A 20,043-nucleotide genomic window follows, 5' to 3' on the forward strand; every position below is an offset into this window, starting at 1 on the left:
TGCCAATGGTGGTTGTGGTGAGTGTGAATGTGGTCATAGGCATCATACACCACACACACAGGCACAGGGTGCCAGTACTGACATGCATGGGTGCATTGCTTCATGGGTGTGTAGTGGTCTACTGTGCCAGACGGCTATACAAGGCTAGGTGGTGGGTATAACTTGGCATCAGGCCACATGACAATGGTCTGCAGTGTGGCTCAGGGGTGTAGTGTCTGGATTTGCCCACACAGGTGCCAGGAACTGTTAATGGAAAGCAGGTTGACCCTGCACCTACATTGATAGCATGATACAGGTATTTGCTGGTGTTAGTGGCATCTGTCCATACAGACTATGTGTTTCAGGCATGGTATGTCCTTTGTGGGTTACATTTGATGGCCCCACATGTGTTGCATTTGTCCAGTGGGGAACATAGGGAAGGTGCATTGTCTGCATGTACATGCCTATTGGACTGATGGACAGGGTGCCATGCCCTCTGTATCCCACTGCAGTCACACCATGGTTACTATCAGTGGGCAAAATGCAGGGTACTACCAACATAGCGGTTGTTGCCTAGGCAAGTGTGTGTGTATGAGACATGGGTTGAGAGTGTTCTCTGGGTAATACATGGGTTTCTAACTTTGTTCACCTGGCCTTGGTGTCACATGTAGGGGTATGGATTTGCACCCCATCCTCTTTCATCTATTTCAAATTGGTTATCCCTGTATGGTGGGCATTGTGACATATACTAGGGCCACCATATGAGAAATTTGCAAAACCTGCTCCACAATCAGTCCAGTTGTTACACAATCACAGCCACCTCCACACAGAATACAAATGACAAACACACACACACACACACACACACACCTGCCATGTCTGGGATTAGAACTCCTACCTAACTAATTTATTACACTACAGCACTGGGCAGTTATAGGATGTGCCACAGAGATTACAGGAGTATTCCTTCCCCAAAGTTGTATTTCACAGTGAATGACAGCAGGATTGCCAAAGTAAGGCAATTGAATTATAGTGAGTGTGACTTCCCTAAAAAGCATTGCTCACTACACAGACATAGAAACACACACAAATACATCCAAAACTGCCATGTGTTGGAATAGAACCCCCCACAGAGTTCTATATCACACAACAGCCTTATGCTGTTATAGGATGCGCCATGGAGATTACTGAAGTACTCTTTCCCCAAATGTGTATTTCACAATCAATGACATCAGCAGGATTGCCAAAGTAGGGCATTTGAACTGTAGTGAATGTGAGTAGCCTAAAAAGCATTGCTGTCTACACAGACAGAGACACACACACACCACATATACACACACACAGTTATCATGTTTGGGATTAGAACTCTTACTTAACTAGTTTATCACACTACAGCAGTACACAGTTAGGGGACATGCCACAGAGATTACTGGGCTACACCTTTTTCAAATGTGTATTTTACAGTGAATGACATCAGCAGCCTTGCCAAAGTAGGACATTTGAATTGTAGTGAACGTGAGTAGCCTAAAAAGCATTGCTGTCTACACAGACAGGGACACACACACACACACACACACACACACACACACACACACACACACACACACACACACAGTTGCCATGTCTGGAATTAGAAATCCTACCTAGTTTATCACACTACAGCATTACATAGTTTTGGGACATGCCACAGGGATTACTGGGCTACACCTTTCCCAAAGGTGTATTTCACAGTGAATGACATCAGCAGCCTTGCCAAAGTAGGGCACTTGAATTGTAGTGAGTGTGACTAGCCTAAAAAGCATTGCTCTCTACACAGACAGGGACACACACATGCACATACACACAGTTGCCACGTCTGTGATTAGAACTCCTACCTAGCTAGTTTATCACACTACAGCAGTATGCAATTATAGGATGCACCACAGAGATTACTGGGCTACACATTTCCCAAAGGTGTATTTCACAGTGAATGACATCAGCAGCCTTTCCAAAGTAGGGCATTTGAATTGTAATGAGTGTGACTAGCATAAAAAGCATTGCTCTCTACACAGGCAGAGACACACACATACACACACACACACACACACACACACACACACACACACACACACACACACACACACACACACACACACACACACACAGGTCTGGAATTAGAACTCATACCTTACTAGTTTATCACACTACTGCAGTATGCAGTTATAGGACACACCATGGATATTAATGGGCTACACCTTTCTTAAAGGTGTAAATCAAAGTGGATGACTTCAGCAGCCTTGTCATAGTAGGGCTATGGGGAGGGCAGTGTGTGTGTGCATGGGCCATAACCCATTCATCTAGAGGTTGACACACCACATGTGGGCACACACAGGGTTATACTCCACAGGTACATGTATACAGCTGCTATATGACTACTTCCTTGTACAGTCATGTTGCATAGGTAGCACTTGCACCACTTAGTCTGTAATGCTGATGGATACTGGTGGCTAATGTCTACAGTGAGTGATATTTACACCTCATGTTGTTGTAGTCATTTGGCTGTGTGCTGGGTGGGACAGGCCTCATAATTTGATGGCTCCTTGTCACAATCACTCTCTTCCACACATCTATGTATGTCTAATTTTGGCTTATTATAGTGTGTTGTCCTTGGATATATGTCTGTATTCCTATCCACTGTGTGTGCAAAGCATGACTGGTCCCTACTGAGGAGTGTATGTACTAACATCTGCAACTGCCAGATATGTTGTTTGCAGACATGGGCTTCATTTGTTTAAGTGTGTGAGCATTCCCAGTATGACCTTTCAGTATGTTGTTGTCTGACATTGCCTTCATTTCTTTAAGTGTGTGAGCATGCCCAGTATGCCCTTCTGTATTGAATGTTTGGATCAATTCCAGGTAGTTTGTACTCCAGTCAGATGTTTGTGTTGTACACCTACAGGTAGCAAACTGTTTCTGCAGGGTATCCATTGATCATTTGGCAATATGGAGACAAACTGTGCAGGGGATAGTGTGTACTGTAGGTGATTGTGTCTGTGCTGCTTCAGCTGCATGATACTACTGTTAGTAGAGATATTCAGACATGTGAACTGTTATACATTGTGATGTTTTCTGTCCTCATGTACTATCAGGTGGACATTCTTGCTCACAGTGATGTCTTGGGGGACAAGGGTGACTACAGCTGTCTCTGGTATTGTGGGCAGATGCCTACATATTCATGGTAAGTTATCCCATTCTGGAGGAGGAGCTGCAGACACTTGCTGCTGGGTCTGTGTATCCAGTTCAGCACCTTGGTACAGTCCTGGCAGAGGATTCCATATGTGTACATCCATTGACATGACAGTATGGCCTTATATTGCTGTGGCAATACCTCACAGCTGGTCAGATTCACACAGGTTACCTAGAGGCAGGGACCATGAGTCAGGACATTAACCCTATTGTGGTGTACAGGCAGGTATGTAGCCACCCATTTATATGTTTACAGCCAGGGATAGTGTGTGCACACAGCTTTGTGTCGGACCTTGCACATTCCATGCTGCCCCTGCTCCCACCCCCCCCCCGTTAGTCTATCCTCTTCTATACTTTATGCATACATTCTCTGATACTTTCCCTAAGGTTATCGCCCCATCACAGCTGTGTGTTGGTGTTGGTCCACAGTTCATGCAGTGGGGCATGGTGCATATGTTACTGTGGTTTGTACACATAGCCTTGCATATGGCTTATGTGGAGTGTGTTATGTTATTTGGGTGTCCATGACATAACATGTATTGGCAGTATGTGCGAGACACAGGTCTTTGGCAGAGGCCTGTGGGCCATTAGGTGCTGCTGTGGACCAGATATGGCAGGCTGTTGCATTCTGTCAGTCCTACAGTCTCAGACCACCATACAGTATATTCCCCCTGGGGTGTCAGGGTAGGTGTGCTAGGTGTTCATGCCAGTACCTTCTATCAGTCTTGATCAAGTGCTGTGGATGCTGGCAGGGTGCTAACTATGGCTCGAGACACACCTGCATGGGACACCTGCACTGCATGCTGCATTCTTTTGCTATTGCCTTTTACAGGTGGGGTTATATTGTACCCATTCCCCACAGCAGGGATATGACCAGAGAGGTACCTGTGGGTGGTGTTTGCGTGAGCTGGGTGTATGTGTGCTATGGACACTACTTACATCTGATGCACTGATATGCATGGGACATTCCAGTTATGCTGGCATGTGCAGGTACAGCAGCTGTTTCCCAATACATCAGTCCTACCTCCTTTATTATCTGCACATGTTCGGGCAATCAACACCAGTATCCCCTACTACAGGACCAGATAATGTGATGCATACCTGTATATACAATTCCAAGGGTGTCTCCATTTCACACTGACACAATATAAACTGTATGTCTGGGGTACTTTCCCCTGTGTACTACTTGTATATCTAGCCCAACAGCCATGCCATGTCAGTCTTTCAGATGATGACACATATTACCACCATACATTTACAATGGCTTACTGCTAGCATGTTTTATACCGGTGGGAAATGTCTTTGGCACTACAGTTGTGAGGACTTGTCCCTGTCATCAGCAGTAGTGGGCAATGGCCACCAGGTCTTATCTCAACATGCATACATACTGACCACTCTCACACAATATGAAACACACACCAACCCAACATACACATACCTGCATATTGTGCAAGTGCTACAACCTATCCTGCTACTTTGGCCACCTCTGGGCATCTGTGCTCCACTGTTATTATACCTACATATACATATTACTACATTTCTACATAGGGTTGTGGGGGCACACCTGACTGTTACGATGTGTGTACATCGGATTGAGGGGGGCAGACCAGACCATTACTACATTTCTAAATAGGTTTGGGGGGCACACCTAACTGTTACTACATTTCTAAGTTGGGTTGGGGGGAGCGCACCTGACTGTTTCTACATTTCAACACAGGATTGGGGGAGGGGCACACCTGACTGTTACTCCATTTCTACACAGGATTGGGGGGGTGGCCCACCTGACTATTTCTACATTGCTTCACAGGATTGGGGGGGCACACCCGACTGTTTCTACAATTCTACACAGGATTGGGGAGGCACACCTGACTGTTTCTACATTTCTACAAAGGATTGGGGGGGGCACACCTGACTGTTACTACATTTCTACACAGGATTGGGGGCACACCTGACTGTTTCTATATTTATACATAGGATGGGGGCACACCTGACACTTGTACACATTTGCTATGACTGTACTGGTATGTCAGGTACTCCATTTCATTCTGTATTCTAACCTATCATGCTGACTAGAGACATATCAGTGTACTACAGGTCTTAGCTTTGATTGACCTACATATTAGTTTCTGACTTCCTACCCTTCAGAACTAACATTCCACTGCCTGACCTGCTGTAGTCTGTCTGTGTAGGCCTGAGGGGGGAGGTTACCAATAGGCATCATTCAGAGGCCATAGCATAGCCTTTGTTTGTATTTGTCTACACCTGTCCTGCTGACTAAGACTGTTGTTGGGTATGTGAACCACCCTGACTGGCATGTGTGAGTCATATGGACACACATGTGGCCCAGCACATTTCCTGCAGTGGGTTTTGTCACCCTGTGTAGTACTGGCTACGATGGTGACACCAGTATGTGTTACAGATCTCATGGTGTCACTATAGGTGTCTACTATCTGCAGGCATACCATTCAGCCACCAGATTCCCTTGCATGCTCACATCCATACCATACAGGTAACAACACATTCTACTCCATTCAGCAATTGGTAAGTTGAGTGACTTACCTTGTGGGTGTCCCAGTAATGAGGGTGGTGCTGAAAGGCTGTCTATGTCAGATGCACATAGTACACTCCCTACACATGGTTGAGCACAGGTAGTGTCATGTTTGGCATCCCTTTTACTGTATGTGCGAGGCAGAGAGAGGTGTCATTCCCTGGGTCCATCCTGTGTCAGTGTATGTGCTATGCATTGCCTCTTTGCCAAGGCCAGGGCATACTTGGTACGACTCCTTCTGCCTACTAGGGCAGGCTCAGGTTGTTCCCCCTTTGAGTCACTCTGTGCCTGTGCAGGCCTTGGCAATGGTGGGGGCCTGTGTGGCCCTGCCCCATGCTTTTCCTGCTGCAGCTGTTTTTGCAGGATCATATTGTGTAGAATGGCACATATGATGACAATCTGGGTACATGTAGCTGGTGATTACTGCAAGGCTCCACCGGATGTGTCCAGGCACCGGAACCGGCATCCCAAACACACACTCTATTATAATTCTGGTCTGTGCGTGTGCCTCATTATGGAGTTCTTGTTTGGGTGTGTGTGCATTTCTGATGGGTGTCATCAGCCATGACTCTAGTGCGTAAGCAGCATCCCACTAGGTAACTGCAAGGGATGTCCCCATTGGCAAATCTCTGGTACAGCTGCGTCAGATGCCATATGTGGGAATCGTGATAGCTTCCAGGGCAGCCAGCACATGCATTCATTATTATGCCCTGGGCATCACACATGACCTGGCAGTTGCTGGAGGGGAAGCCCTTGCGGTTGATGTGGACCCTATCCCGCTCACTGGGTGATGCTTTGATGCATATGTGCATGTAGTCTATAGCACTCACTACCTCAGGGTATTCTGCTCTTTGGTGGAACAGTTGCATATTGCTGGCCAACACCTCACAGGTATTGAGGAAATATATGTGCTCACTGGCATATGATGACATGGCATCCAGGAACTGGTGGAGTACCCTGCATGCTGATGCCTGTGAGATCCCCATCATATCCCCAGTTGGCCTTTGGAAGGAACCTGTAGCTAGTATTCTTAGGCCAACATATACCTTGGTATCCACTGGGATGGGCTCCCTTCTGTTAGTTCTGTGTGTCAGGCGTGGCCGGCACAGCTGAACAATTTGCTGTAAGAGGTCTCTATGCATCCTATAGTGCTCCACTATCTCCAGCTCATGTAGCCCCTGGTAGGCTACCCATGGTCTGTAAACTCTTCACTGCCTCCTCACTGTGGGTTGGTCGACAGCATTCACATCCTCACCACCCTCAGCCTCTTCCACATGTTGTATGATAGCTATTGCAGCCTCTATCATTTTGTTGTTTTGTTTGTTAAAACTTCTCCACTTGTATACACTGGTGGTGTAGAGTATGGGAAAAAACAGAGGGAAAGGTATTTGCATGGTTTATAGTAGTGTTCTGGGCTGGGCTGGTCTACTGCCTGTGTAATTGGCTGATTCTGATGCATTTCACCTGCCAACTATGCTAGTTCTCCTAGATTACCTTCCTACTGCTGTTTTCCCTTCCCATTGCCTTCCTGTTTAAGCTTGGGGGCTTGCCACGCAAACACAGTGCTCAAATGTGCACATAGCTGCTATTTCCTGGTTTACTTTTTTTTTTCCTTTAAAACCTGGTGTGTGGTGTGCACACCCACTTAGGCAATGTAAAGAGTGCTAGGCAGCCTCAGACACACACCCTTGCTTAGCTGTGCTAAGCTAGGAGCAAACCCGAGCCACAGGGCTCCAATCTGCTTACAGTATGCCTGACACACACCCCTATGATGTCATCTTACTCCTAGGCTTGCACCAACCTATTCCTACTCTTACACTGTTGGGAGCTGCCTAGCATGCAGGGGAAATCTGGGATTCACTATCATTCCCCTCATTTGCATAGGATTGCCTGCTAATGCATAGTTACATGTCCCACACTGAGCCTCCCCCCTTAGCAACCACTATTCACTGGCCATGTTGTCTTCTGCCTGCCATTGAGTATAATGGCAGAATAGTGATTTTGGTTAGAATGCTTATTTAAGGTATTTTTTCTTATTTTCCCCCCCGATCCCATTTGATCACCACTGCCCTATGCTTAAACAGCCAAGATCGGCTAAAAAAAATAAAAGTTGATTTCTTTTTTTTGCAAGTGTTTTCCATGCCAATGGCCTTATAGTTGGCCATTGACATGCTTTATACATGATATCCACCCTTTATTTGGAGCTGTCATGGCTCCATTTTGTAATTTGCAGAAATGTACTCCGTTACTGGTGGAGTACATTTCTGCAGATTACACTAGTCCTGCATGGCCGGTTTCCAGCTTCCTGGATCACAAATTCACCTCATTTGTATGGATTTCTCCTGCAAATGGGGTAATTTGCATACAGGGGCTGAGTCAGTGCAGGACTAGTGCAGGAGCGCTCATGCACGCCCCTATAGGTTATTCCTGGATCGCACGGTAGACATATTGCCTGCTGAAGCTCCTGCACTAGTCCTGCACACCATGCAGGGCTTGCAGAATCTGGGGGATTATTTAAGAAAAGTAAGTATTTTTCTTCTTAAATAATGTCATTGTATAATAGCAATAACTGACTCCGTGGTTGTGGTATATTGAAATTTACCCACGGTTGGCTTTATTTAATCACTCGGGCATCTCCCTCGTGATTAAACCACATCAGCTGTGGGTAAATCTTCAATATACCACACCACGTCGTCGGTTATTGCTTAATTATACAACATCCAGAGTAAATTAAAATTTAGTGATACAGAAGGCTGTTTCACTATAGATGTTACTGATACTAACAAAAAAAGTGGAATATGCCAGAATTAGTTAAGGTATTAATGGAAATAAGAATAGATAGGGATTCACAGAAGGGTTTGATGGGTATTCTATACCAGGCACTTATTAAGGACAGGTGAGCATCCAAATTGTCACCAGGCCAAGCTCTGGGAGAATCTTATGCATGATTGGTTCTCAGATCAACAATGTAGAGACATTTTACTTGCACCGAGGATGCCACTAAGATCTAGTATATTCTAAATATTTGGATGGAAATGTCTCTACAAATACTTTCTACATTAGATAGACTAAGCAAATTGTTATGGTTTGTCTCAAATTCTAGATCTAAAACCATCAGACCTTGAGTAGCATCTTACCCTCACCAAGAATGATGCCACAATATGAAGACAAGATGATCAATTTCAACAACTGGCTTAAGTATTGGTGTCATTCAAAGGGGATCCAATGCCTGTCAGCTTGGGATGATATGCACGACAAGCCACGATGCTTTGCTAGGGACGGCTTGCACCTGTCACCCCTGGGCTTTCGGATATTGGCAAAGGCTCTTGCTACCCCCATAGTGCCTTTTTTAGGCAAGGCTCAAAAGACAAACCCACCATCATAGGTATCACAAGGGATAAGAAACTAAGAGTAATGCTACTCAACGCTAGAAGTCTAAACCTCAAGATGCACACACTCGAAACTCTCCTTAGCATGGAGAACATCGATATCTGTGCAGTAACAGAAACCTGGTTCAGGACTCGAGCACCCCAGCACTACCAGGTTATACCTCATACCATGCTTTTTGGCCCCAAAACTTGGACCGAACCACAAAAGGAGAGGGAGTATCGATATTCATCAAAGATACCCACACCTCCAGGTTGGTGGCAAAGCACGAAGCATCAGAGACTATCCATGTGCAACTAACAGTGGATAAAACTGCCTTCCAGTTTATAGCCTGCTACAGACCACCCTCCCAAACCCAGGAACCCCACTCGGCCTTCCTGAGAACACTGGAAAATATGAAGGTCTCTCCAACACCATTATATTGGGTGACTTCAACTACCCAAACATAGATTGGGAGCATTACTCTAGCTCCAACACCCTTGCCCAAAGGTTCCTAGAATTCATAAACTCAAATGCTATGGAACAACTTGTTACCACTCCCACAAGAGGGGAAAACATACTGGACCTGATCATCACCAACATGGGGACTCTATGCTCCAGACGAGAAGTGTATCCCTCACTGGTAAGATCAGACCATAAACTGATCTCACTGGATATTCACATCCCGACCCCACCCCCTGCCCAGAAAACCACAGTGAAAAACTTCTCTAAAGCAAATTTCACACTCCTCAAAACCGAGGTGGAATCCTTCAAAGCCCCAGGGCCTGTGGAAAATATGGCCCAGACCGCAGAATCTTTATAAATGCATTCTATGAACACCTTCAGGAATGCATGGATCATGCAATCCCAAATAAAACCAAGACCCAATCCTCCAAAGGCAGACGACCTGTCTGGTGGACCCCAGCCATAAACAAACTATACAATAGAAGGAGGAAGCTACTACATGATAGAGCAAAATCCCAAAAAGGGAAGGCATCTCTGATCAGTATTAGCAAAAAACTACGGGCACTCATAAAATCGTCAAAGGCCAGATTCGAGAGAAGAATTGCACAGGACACTAAAGATAATCACAAGGCTTTCTTTAGTTATGTTAGGAACCTGAGTGGGAATTCCCAGATATGCTCAGAATTAGTCCAAAATGACAAAAAATACACTGATCCCACAGACATTGCCAACATCCTAGCTGACAGGTTCAGCAAACTTCTCCCCTCCCCACCAAAGGGCAAATATCTATCCCAGCAGAGTGCTGCCCCGACATCTCAGATGCTCAGGTGGGGCCGCCCTCTCAAAGCAAAAACACAGCATCAATGGGACCAGACGGTGCCCCAGGCTGCCCTACATGAACTCCAAGAAGAGCTAAACCCAAACATAAAACTACTGTTCAATCTCAGCCTTACTACAGGATATGTACCCAAAGAGTGGCAGCAACAGTGGTCCCTCTCCACAAAGGTGGTGCCTCAACGGACCCTGGAAACTATCGCCCCATAAGCCTGACTAGCTTGCTGTGCAAAGCTATGGAAAGGATCATCATGGACCTCATAAATAAAGATATTGGGGACCTACAGACACTGGATCCTACCCAGTTTGGCTTTGTTAAGGGCAGATCCTGCCTCTTAAACCTGGTTGACTTCTTTGAAACAGTCACCAAGGCCATTGACGAAGGGAAAGTGGTCCACACAGCCTATCTGGACCTCGCAAAAGCCTTCGATACAATACCCCACTCAGGCATTATAGATAAGCTCACCCTTAAATATAAACCCCTATGTCACTAGATGGGTTGCAAACTGGCTCAAGGACAGAACCCACATGGTTAGAATTGCTGGAGCCATGTCAGACTCCAAACCAGTTACAAGTGGCATCCCACAAGGCTCAGTCCTGGGACCTCTCTTGTTTGGTATATATTTCTCGGAGGTACAGGCCAACACGGAAGGACTGTGGCTGACCAAGTTCGCAGATGACTGCAAACTGGGTGCCATAATCGACTCTCCAGCCGACACAAGCATCCTCCAAAAGGGCCTCATAGAAACAGACAACTGGTGCCAGAGCCATGGCCTCAAGCTAAATGCCAAAAAGTGTATAGTCATCCCCTTTGGCAAAAACAAAGTGCCCACAAATTACCACATAGGTGGTAATCCATTAAGTACAGAAGTCATTAGGGACCTGGGGACCCAAGTTGATAGCAACCTCTCATTTGACAACCACGTGGCCAAAGTGATTAGAAAAACATTTTATATAGCCCACCTAATCATGAAGGGATTCACATCTAGATCAGGGGAGGTCATCGTGCCTCTTTACTCATCCCTCATTAGGCCCATAATCGAGTACAATGCCCCTTTTGGGATGTACCTTAACAAACACCTGCAGCAACTGGAAAGACCCCAAAAGTACCTCACCAAGAGGATCAAAGGGCTCAAACAGATGCCATATGCTGCCCGGTTAAAGAAACTCCAGCTCTACTCAGTGGCATACCACCTGCTCAGAGGTGACCTGTGCCTGGATAAGGCCATGTCCAACCCGGAATTAAGGGACATGCTGCACCTCAAAAAATCCAAATCCCATCGAGCTACACACTCGATAGACTTGAACCTCAGCACTGAAATAAATAGGACATGCTGGAGGGACAGATTCATAACCCAGAGGCTCCCTTCACTATGGAATAAAATCCCAGTCCAGGTTAGGCAGAGTCCCTCATTGACTCTCTTCAAGAGGAATCTTGATGAGTGGATGGGAGATCATAGGTTTACCCCGGGTATCACTTCTGTGTCACTGTTAGACAGAGGCACAGTATACTAACCTCGAAAAAGGGCATAGCAAAATTAATTTAAAATGGGTGGTGAAAGCCAAACATCCTCTGGCTAGGCTTATAAATGCCCTAGGGCAGATAGCCTAGTATGAACCTATGAACCTATGAATTCCCCATTTACCTGCAAATGCAGTGTTTACAGTATTTCAATGCAGCTTTTATGTGTTCTGAGTTCAGAAAACCTTCTCCCTTTCTCACACTTTGTGTCTGTCTCTGTTTTTGTCACTCTTTCCCCTCTATCTCCCCCTCCCTTCTCTGTAGCTTACTATCTTCTTCACTAGAATCATAGGCCAACACTTTATGTCAGCCAAACAGTATGCCGCACCTCCCTCTAGACATATTCGAAGAATGTCTGATGCTTTTTCACTGCCATTTCCTAAGAAATCTGTTTATTCTTGATGCATAATGTTAAAACACTTTTCTAAGGAACAGTAAAGTGCTATACCAAGATTACTTCAGACTGTTCTAAAACTCATCTTTATATGGGTATATACAAAATGAAGACAGTCCAAAGGCAGGTAACAAAATGGAGTAGGCGCTCTGTCAGATCCGTATGAATACAGAGTAAGGTAACTCAGGATCGGTAGCCTTTTGAAATGAAGGGACATGATAGAAACATTTACTCACCTCAAATGAATTAAAATGGTTGCATGATAAAAAAGATGTGACAATGAAAGTTGAAAACCTAAATAAAGAATTAATTGCAATGATAACGTTCAAAATACGGTTTCAAAAAGTATTACCTGAACATTACAGCCTTACTGATATAAACAGATTACTCTTTTAAAAACTGCGTATAAGAAACATGACAGTTTTTTTGTGGGAAGTGGAAAGGATAGGTTTGTAGTTAAGGAAATTGTCATATATAGCAAGCTAGGCCACCCGTGGTACTTTAAGATCTGCTTCTGTGTATCTTCATATCCACTGCCAAGAATACATTTAATGGGATGCTCCTACATATCTATACACCAAATGTAGCAAAAATATCCACTCCGGATCTTCTTCAAATGTTATTTATGTCTTTTTTGTATAGAGTATTAATGTGTAATATTTATTGTGGATTATAATGGTTCATTAAGCCAACTGTGTGTTATATCTGTGGAATGATTTTTCATTTTAATTAAATTATTACTTAAGTAAACTTTCATTTAAATGCTTTAATGCTGTTGCCAGTTTAAACAATGTATTACACAGTATTTCACAAATTCCTTAGCATCCAGTGATATATTTTTATTCCCTTTGTTATTTCAGTCCACAGTGTTATTAAATCCATTACACACAAAGGATCTGCAGTGGGTGATGAAACAGAGAAGTTGGCCTCCTGTAATTTTACTGAAAATGACATCACTACCATGGTTCCAAAAAAAGGTTTGGCTTAATTACTTTCCCCTTATTTCAACAACTGCTATTTATTATGCTCATATTTCACATCTGCATGTGTTTATATTTTGAACTGCTTTGCTGAAAGCAAGCATTAGTGTTCTAGTGCACCTGTGTCTCTGGCTAACATTTTCCCATTCATTCATTCAATTACTAATTATTTCGTCCTCTGTCACATTTTAACTAAATGTATTCATCACTCACATAAATTTCTGTTCTTTGAATTCCATGATACAAGGATGGAGTTAAGCTGTAATTCTTAACAGCAGTACATAATTTATGTCTAACTGAACTACTGTTGATGTATGTTTTACTTAATTTGTTTTATTAAGTACAAATCAGATTTCACTGTGACATCTAAATGAGCAGGTAGTCACAGATTATGTTTACTCATCAGATAACTGTGATTTCCTTAAAGTTATGCCACCCCCACTCTCTTAGTGTGGGGCTGAGAAACAGGTTGCTTCCCCCATTACTACCAGAGTCATCTCGGGATTATAGATCCATCTCTGCTCTGATACACAGATCCAGAGCATATTATTGTACAGCTGCTAGGGTTTCACAATCCCCGATCTTCTGCCTACCACCGGTCTTCAGCACTATCTTGTAAATTTGAATCATTCACAGTATGCACATCATATTTAGGATGGGATGCTTTATACTCACTGCAAACCATTATTTCTCATCATCTGATAGACTATATGCTCCCAGCAGTAACCAGCAGAGACATGCAGTGATCCTCTATCAGAGGAGACTAAATCCAAAGGAAACTCATCACACCAGCAGATTGGAACCAATATCAGCTTTATTCATATAAATACACACTGGTTTAGCGCTTTCTTCCCTACTGAAGGTACTTCTTCAGAACAATGCCATTTCCATAACCCAGTTCTTTTATACAAAACCACACCCAATTGACTAATTGAATAATCATCAATCAGCCCAAAAGCACATAGGAAATGCACATAAAAATGCCTATATTACATATTACATTCACATCAAAACATGATATAAAACTACTTTCATGTTATGCATTAAAATACATATAATAGCATTAAACACAGCTTATGCCTTTACCCTAAAATATGCTTTAATTTCAATATACAAGCAATATTTACATTTTCATTAATACTAGGTGGTTGGGTGGCATTTAACCTAAGTTGCCACTTTAACTTACAGATATCTAGATGCACATCAAGCAACATTCCCTGAGCATTCTTAACCAACTGCTGCAAAACTGAAAATCTAAAAATGTGGTCCTTATTTTCAAATATGTGCCTACTCAAAGCATTGGTCATTATAGCAATAACCCACGCCTGGGTGTGGGTAATGATGGATTTACCCATGGTTGGTGTGGTTTGGTCACGAGGGCGAAGCCCGAGTGGCCAAACAAAACCAACCGTGGGTAAATTCAGCATTACCCACACCCAGAAGTGGGTTATTGCTGTTATACAATGACAAAATTTGCTTTTCTTAAATAATGGCATTGTATAATGCCTCCTTGCTGCCCTTCCACAGCTGTCTGGTATTCTGCGGCAGTTCTGATGTACTACGCATGCATATGCCTACGCAGGACATCAGAGCTGTGGGCAAAAGCAACGGAGAAAGTAAGATCTCCATTGCTTTTTACAAACTGTCTCACTATGTTAGAGTTTAACATAGCGAGGCAGCTTTAAAAAAAGCAATGGAGAATCTCTGTTGCTTTTTTTTTAAGCTGTCTCGCTATGTTAAACTCGTTTAACATAGCAAGACAGTGTGAAGCAATGGAGATCTTGCATTCTCCGTTGCTGTAAAAAAAAAGTTATAGTAATGGAAAAAGTCCGGGCGACCGGACCTTTTTCCATTACTATAACTCTGATTTACAGCATGCATGCTGACCAATCAGCGTGCACGTTTTTGAATATTAATGGAGAGTCATATAATTTACAATTTCTAATGTCCAAAAGATGTTCATTAAACCTCTCCTTAAACCATCTACAGGTTTTTCCCACATAAAAGACAGGACATGACTGGCACTTAGCCAGGTATACCACATTTTTGCTGCAACTGTTAAAATGCCCCGTTATGTGAATGCTCACACCATTTAACTTAAAATATTTTGAGGTCTCTGCTATATTCCTACAGCAGTTCCCATACCGCATCTAAAATTCCATTTCCTAGAAGAAACAGTCAAATTGTTATGTCCCTTGGATTCAAGCAGATTTTTAAAGGATCTGTCCTTCTTGTAAACAATCACAGGGGCAGACCCCACTCTTTGTGCAATGTGATGATCATATAATAGAATTTCCCAATTACGCCTAAGGATTCCAGCAACTGCCTCAGCATCCAAATTGAAAGTTGTAATGAAACTAAGCTTCCTATTGGAGTGATCTAGTTTATCTTTCTGCAAACCCCCCAATCTCAAATTATCTCCATCTGACCTGCCCAAAATAGGCTTGTTAATTCCATCCGCCTGCTTTTTTACTACTTCCTTAGCTACCTTGCTCACCAGTCTACTAGGGTATCCCCTCTTTATAAACATTTGGGAAATAAAATCTACCTCTGCCTTGAAGGCATCATCCTCACTCACCATTCTGGCAGCCCTCACGAACTGACCATTAACAATGGACTTCTTTTGTGAATAGGGATGCCAACTATCAAAATCCAAGTATGAATTTGAAAAGGTTGGTTTATGATGAATTTTTGAAACTAATCTACCTTTTCCTTTATCTATCATCAGACTCACATCCAAATATGTAATGTGTTCCATACTATAATGAAAGGTATACTTTAAAAATTCTACTGTACCACTGATGTAATCAAAAAAGATTTTTAATAACTCTTTACTGCCATCCCATACAAGAAATATGTCATCCAAAAATCAAGTATAACAAGAAATATACCCATAATACTCACTATTAAAGACATATTCTTGTTCCCAATGAGACATGAGATAATTTGCAAATACGGAGGTACACGTTGCCCTTATAGCTACACCAGTGGCCTGCTTGAAATACTGACCCTCAGAATAAATGTAGTTATTCTTTATGTCAAGCTCCATTAGAACTAACAGCATATTGATAGTGTTCTGATCATACATACCTGTTTTTAGTAACTGAATCTCAAGCCAAATAAGGCCAGTCTCATGTGGTATGGTCATCATCTGAGAGACTATATGCTCCTAGCAGTAGCCAGCAGAGACATGCAGTGATCCTCTCTCAGAGGAGAACCAAGTAACTGTAGTTTAGTTTGCCTATAATCAATTCAGCCCCAAGTGACATTTAAGCACCAATTCAAAAATGAATTTTCCCCCCAGACAAAATGTTCAGCTTTCCCTCTCAGAATTGACCCATCATCATGGCACAAGACCAGGAATGGAGACTTTGCATTAAAGTTGGCTAGAGGGAAGGTAGGTTAGCTATCTTGTATAACATCATGCTCCATGCTCAGCACTTTACAGGGAATTTTTGAGTATGCAGCAATTCCCACCCCTCAACAACCTGCTGCTCCATAGTAGAGGACTGCATTGCTGAGCCTTTAAAGATCAAGTGTAAAGGTTTTATTATACTATATGCCAAGTACTATACACCTTACTACAAATCTTATCCTATTCCACCTCACTTTTGCTACCTATCACTTGAATATAGCTGTGTTTATTTATTAATTTATTGTCTGACTTAGTAACTAATTGTGGTGCATTCTGGTTATTTTGTAATAAAATCTGCTGAAGAGTACAGAACACCTGCCATCCCAATACAGAACTATTTCTCCCCGCTAGTACATCATAAGAAGGTGAGGCTGGATGACATGGAATCAGGAAGTAATAAGATAGTTGCTCAGCATACAATAAACAAAACACCCGTTTAATAAACTTAAATATAGGCCACCTGAAATAACTAAAGTAAAGACTGCAAATTTTAGAATAAGAAAGTCCACTTAAGATAAGGGCATAGCTATAACAAAGAGAAATGGTAAAAAAAAACTTTGCACTTGATATCTGACACATGTATGCTTCTATGTGTGTACCATCCTGGCTACAGAGCAAATGTTACTTGATCATGCATGTGCATAGGTCAAACCTATGTACCTAGTGCAAGCTACCCATCCTCCATGAAAATTCACAATAACTTTTGGTCAAACTGTTTTTCTCCTCCCGTAGTGGCTCAGCCATTGCTGGCCACTGTGTCCCACAATTCTCAACAAGTTCCCCCATTGCCTCAACCATTTATCAGTTCCAGGTTATCTATGTCACCATCATGGCTACATCCCCCAGCACCACTGAGGCAGTCTACCAACATGAATGAATTTTCAGTCCTGAGTTGCTCTCATGACAACTGATAAGGTATTACTATAGGGCAAACTAGCAATTTCTGTTCCAGCAGAAAACTGTATAAAATTCTACTGATGATAGGTTCATAGGTAGGTACTACGCTATCGGCCCTAGGGCTTATATAAGCCTAGCCAAAAAGGTACCCTGGCTTTTGCCACCCAAGAAAATTATTTTCCTATGCCCCTGTCAAGCAAAGCCACAGAAGTGATCCCCAGGGTGAATTTCCTATCTCCCATCCAATCATCAAGATTTTTCTTGAAGAGTGCTAATGAGGAGCTTTGTTTGATATAGATAGGTAGTTTGTTCCAGAGTATGGGAAGGACAGGAATCTATCCCTCCAGCATGTTCTGTTTATTGTGGTGACAAGGTTTAGGTCCCTAGAGTGTGTAGCTCGGAGGATTGGGATTTCTTTAAGTAGAGCATGTCCAACAGCTCTGGGTTTGACATAGCTTTGTATGTTAGGCAGAGATCGCCTCTGAGTAGGCGATATGCGACGGAGTAAAGCTGGAGTTTTTTGAGATGGTCTGCGTATGGCATCTGTTTGAGGCCAGTAATCCTCTTTGTGAGATATTTCTGCGGCCATCCAGTTGTTGTAGATGTCTTGTGAGGTACATACCAAAAGGGGTGATGTATTCTATAATGGGTCTAATAAGTGATGAGTAGAGGGGAACAATGACCTCTTTTTTCCTGGATGAGAAACTTTTTGTGATGAGGTGTGCCATGTAGAAGGATTTCCTGACTACTGAGGCAATGTGATTATCAAAGGAGAGACTACTGTCCACTTGTGTCTCAAGGTCTCTTATCACACTTTCGGTGTTAAGTAGACTACCGCCTGTGTGGTAGTTCATTGGTACAGAGTTTTTACCAAAAGGGATGACAATGCACTTTTTTGGCATTGAGCTTGAGGCCATGGCTTTGCCACCAGGCATCTGTCTCAGTAAGGTCCTTTTGTAGGATGTCCACATCGTTAGGAGTTTCAATTATGGCTCTTAGTTTGCAGTCATATGCAAACTTCTTTAACCAAAGACCATCTGTGTTAGCCTGTACTTCAGAGAAGTAGATACCAAACAGGAGAGGACCCAGGACTGAATCCTATGGTACTCCACTTGTCACCGGTCTGAATTCGGATTTGGAGCCTGCTACTTTCACAGTGTGGGTTCTGTCAGTGAGCCAGTTGGCAACCCATCTTGTGACATAGGGATTTATACCTAGTTTAGTGAGTTTATCTATAATTCCAGAGTGGGGGATGGTGTTGAAAGCCTTGGCGAGATCTACATAGGTTGTGTGACCATCTACAGCTTTGGTGACCGCTTCAAAGAAGTCTATCAGGTTTAGAAGACATGATCTGCCTTTTACAATCCTGAACTGGGTGGGGTCCAGAGTTTGGAGATTGCAGTGTCATTGTTTATAAGTTCCATGATGATACATTCCATAGCCTTGCAGACCAGGCTCATCAGGCTAATGGGGCAGTAGTTCCTGGGGTCCGTGGTGGCTCCGCCTTTGTGGACTGGAATAACCATCACTGTGCAGTATTTAGTGGGCACAAAGCCTGAGGTAAGGCTATGACTGAACATGGTACTTAGGTGAGGTGCCAGTTCGTTCTGTAGTTCATGTAGAACGCAGCCTAGGATGTTGTCAGGTCCCATGGATGCTGGGTTCTTGGCTTTGGAGAGTGTGTTTTTTACCTGTGCAGCCATGATTACAGGAACTTTGCATTCTTCCAGTATAGAGATGGGCCCTTTAGGGGGTGAGAGGGGGGTAAAGTTAGCACTGAACCTATCTGCCAGGATGTTGGTAATATCAGTTGGTTCTGTATATTTAGTACCATTGTGCTGTAACTCAGAGTAGTTCTGAGTGTTGCATTGAGATTCTTGACATAGCTATAGAATGCTTTGTGGTTGTCTTTAGAATCAGTGGCAGTTTTGTTTTTGTAACTAGCTTTTATAAGGGATCTCAGCTTCTTACTGAGGCTGACCAGGGAGTTCCTCCAATCATGGGATTTTACTCTTTTTTGCAACAATTTCTTTCTTTTGTTGTAGAGTTTGTTTATGGCAGGGGACCACCAGACTGGCTTCCTTTTTTTGGAGGATAGCATCTTGGTTCTGTTAGGGAATGCATGATCCATGCACTCGTGTAAGTGCTTATAAAGTGCATTTGTGTAGGATTCAGCAGTCATGCCTCTATTGTCCGTCTGCTTGGGGTGTACTGAAGTTTGCCACTTCTGTCTTAAGAAGCGTGAAGTTGGCTTTGGAGAATTTTTTAATGGTGGTTTCCCTAATGGGGGTGGGGGCAGGATGTGGATGTCTAGGGTGATTAGCTTGTGGTCGGATCTGACCAACAAGGAATTGACTTCTGGTGTGAAACACCGGTTGCCCATGTTGGTAATGACCAGGTCTAGGATATTGCTACCCC

The 20,043-nt window shown here is 43.3% G+C and overlaps 1 protein-coding gene across 1 annotated transcript in view; it reads left to right on the forward strand.

Moving 5' to 3' along the window:
* The window catches only part of TMPRSS5 (transmembrane serine protease 5), an 819,938-nt gene that overhangs the window by 279,344 nt on the left and 520,551 nt on the right, over nt 1-20,043 (forward strand). The window contains exon 3 of the mRNA XM_044081066.1: nt 13,194-13,310. Coding sequence (XP_043937001.1) covers nt 13,194-13,310 — 117 coding nt within the window. The remainder of the gene's footprint in view (nt 1-13,193; nt 13,311-20,043) is intronic.

This window comes from Protopterus annectens, chromosome 8.part0, assembly GCF_019279795.1.
Source record: "Protopterus annectens isolate FY-2018-M chromosome 8.part0, PAN1.0, whole genome shotgun sequence".
Classification (NCBI taxonomy): domain Eukaryota; kingdom Metazoa; phylum Chordata; order Ceratodontiformes; family Protopteridae; genus Protopterus; species Protopterus annectens.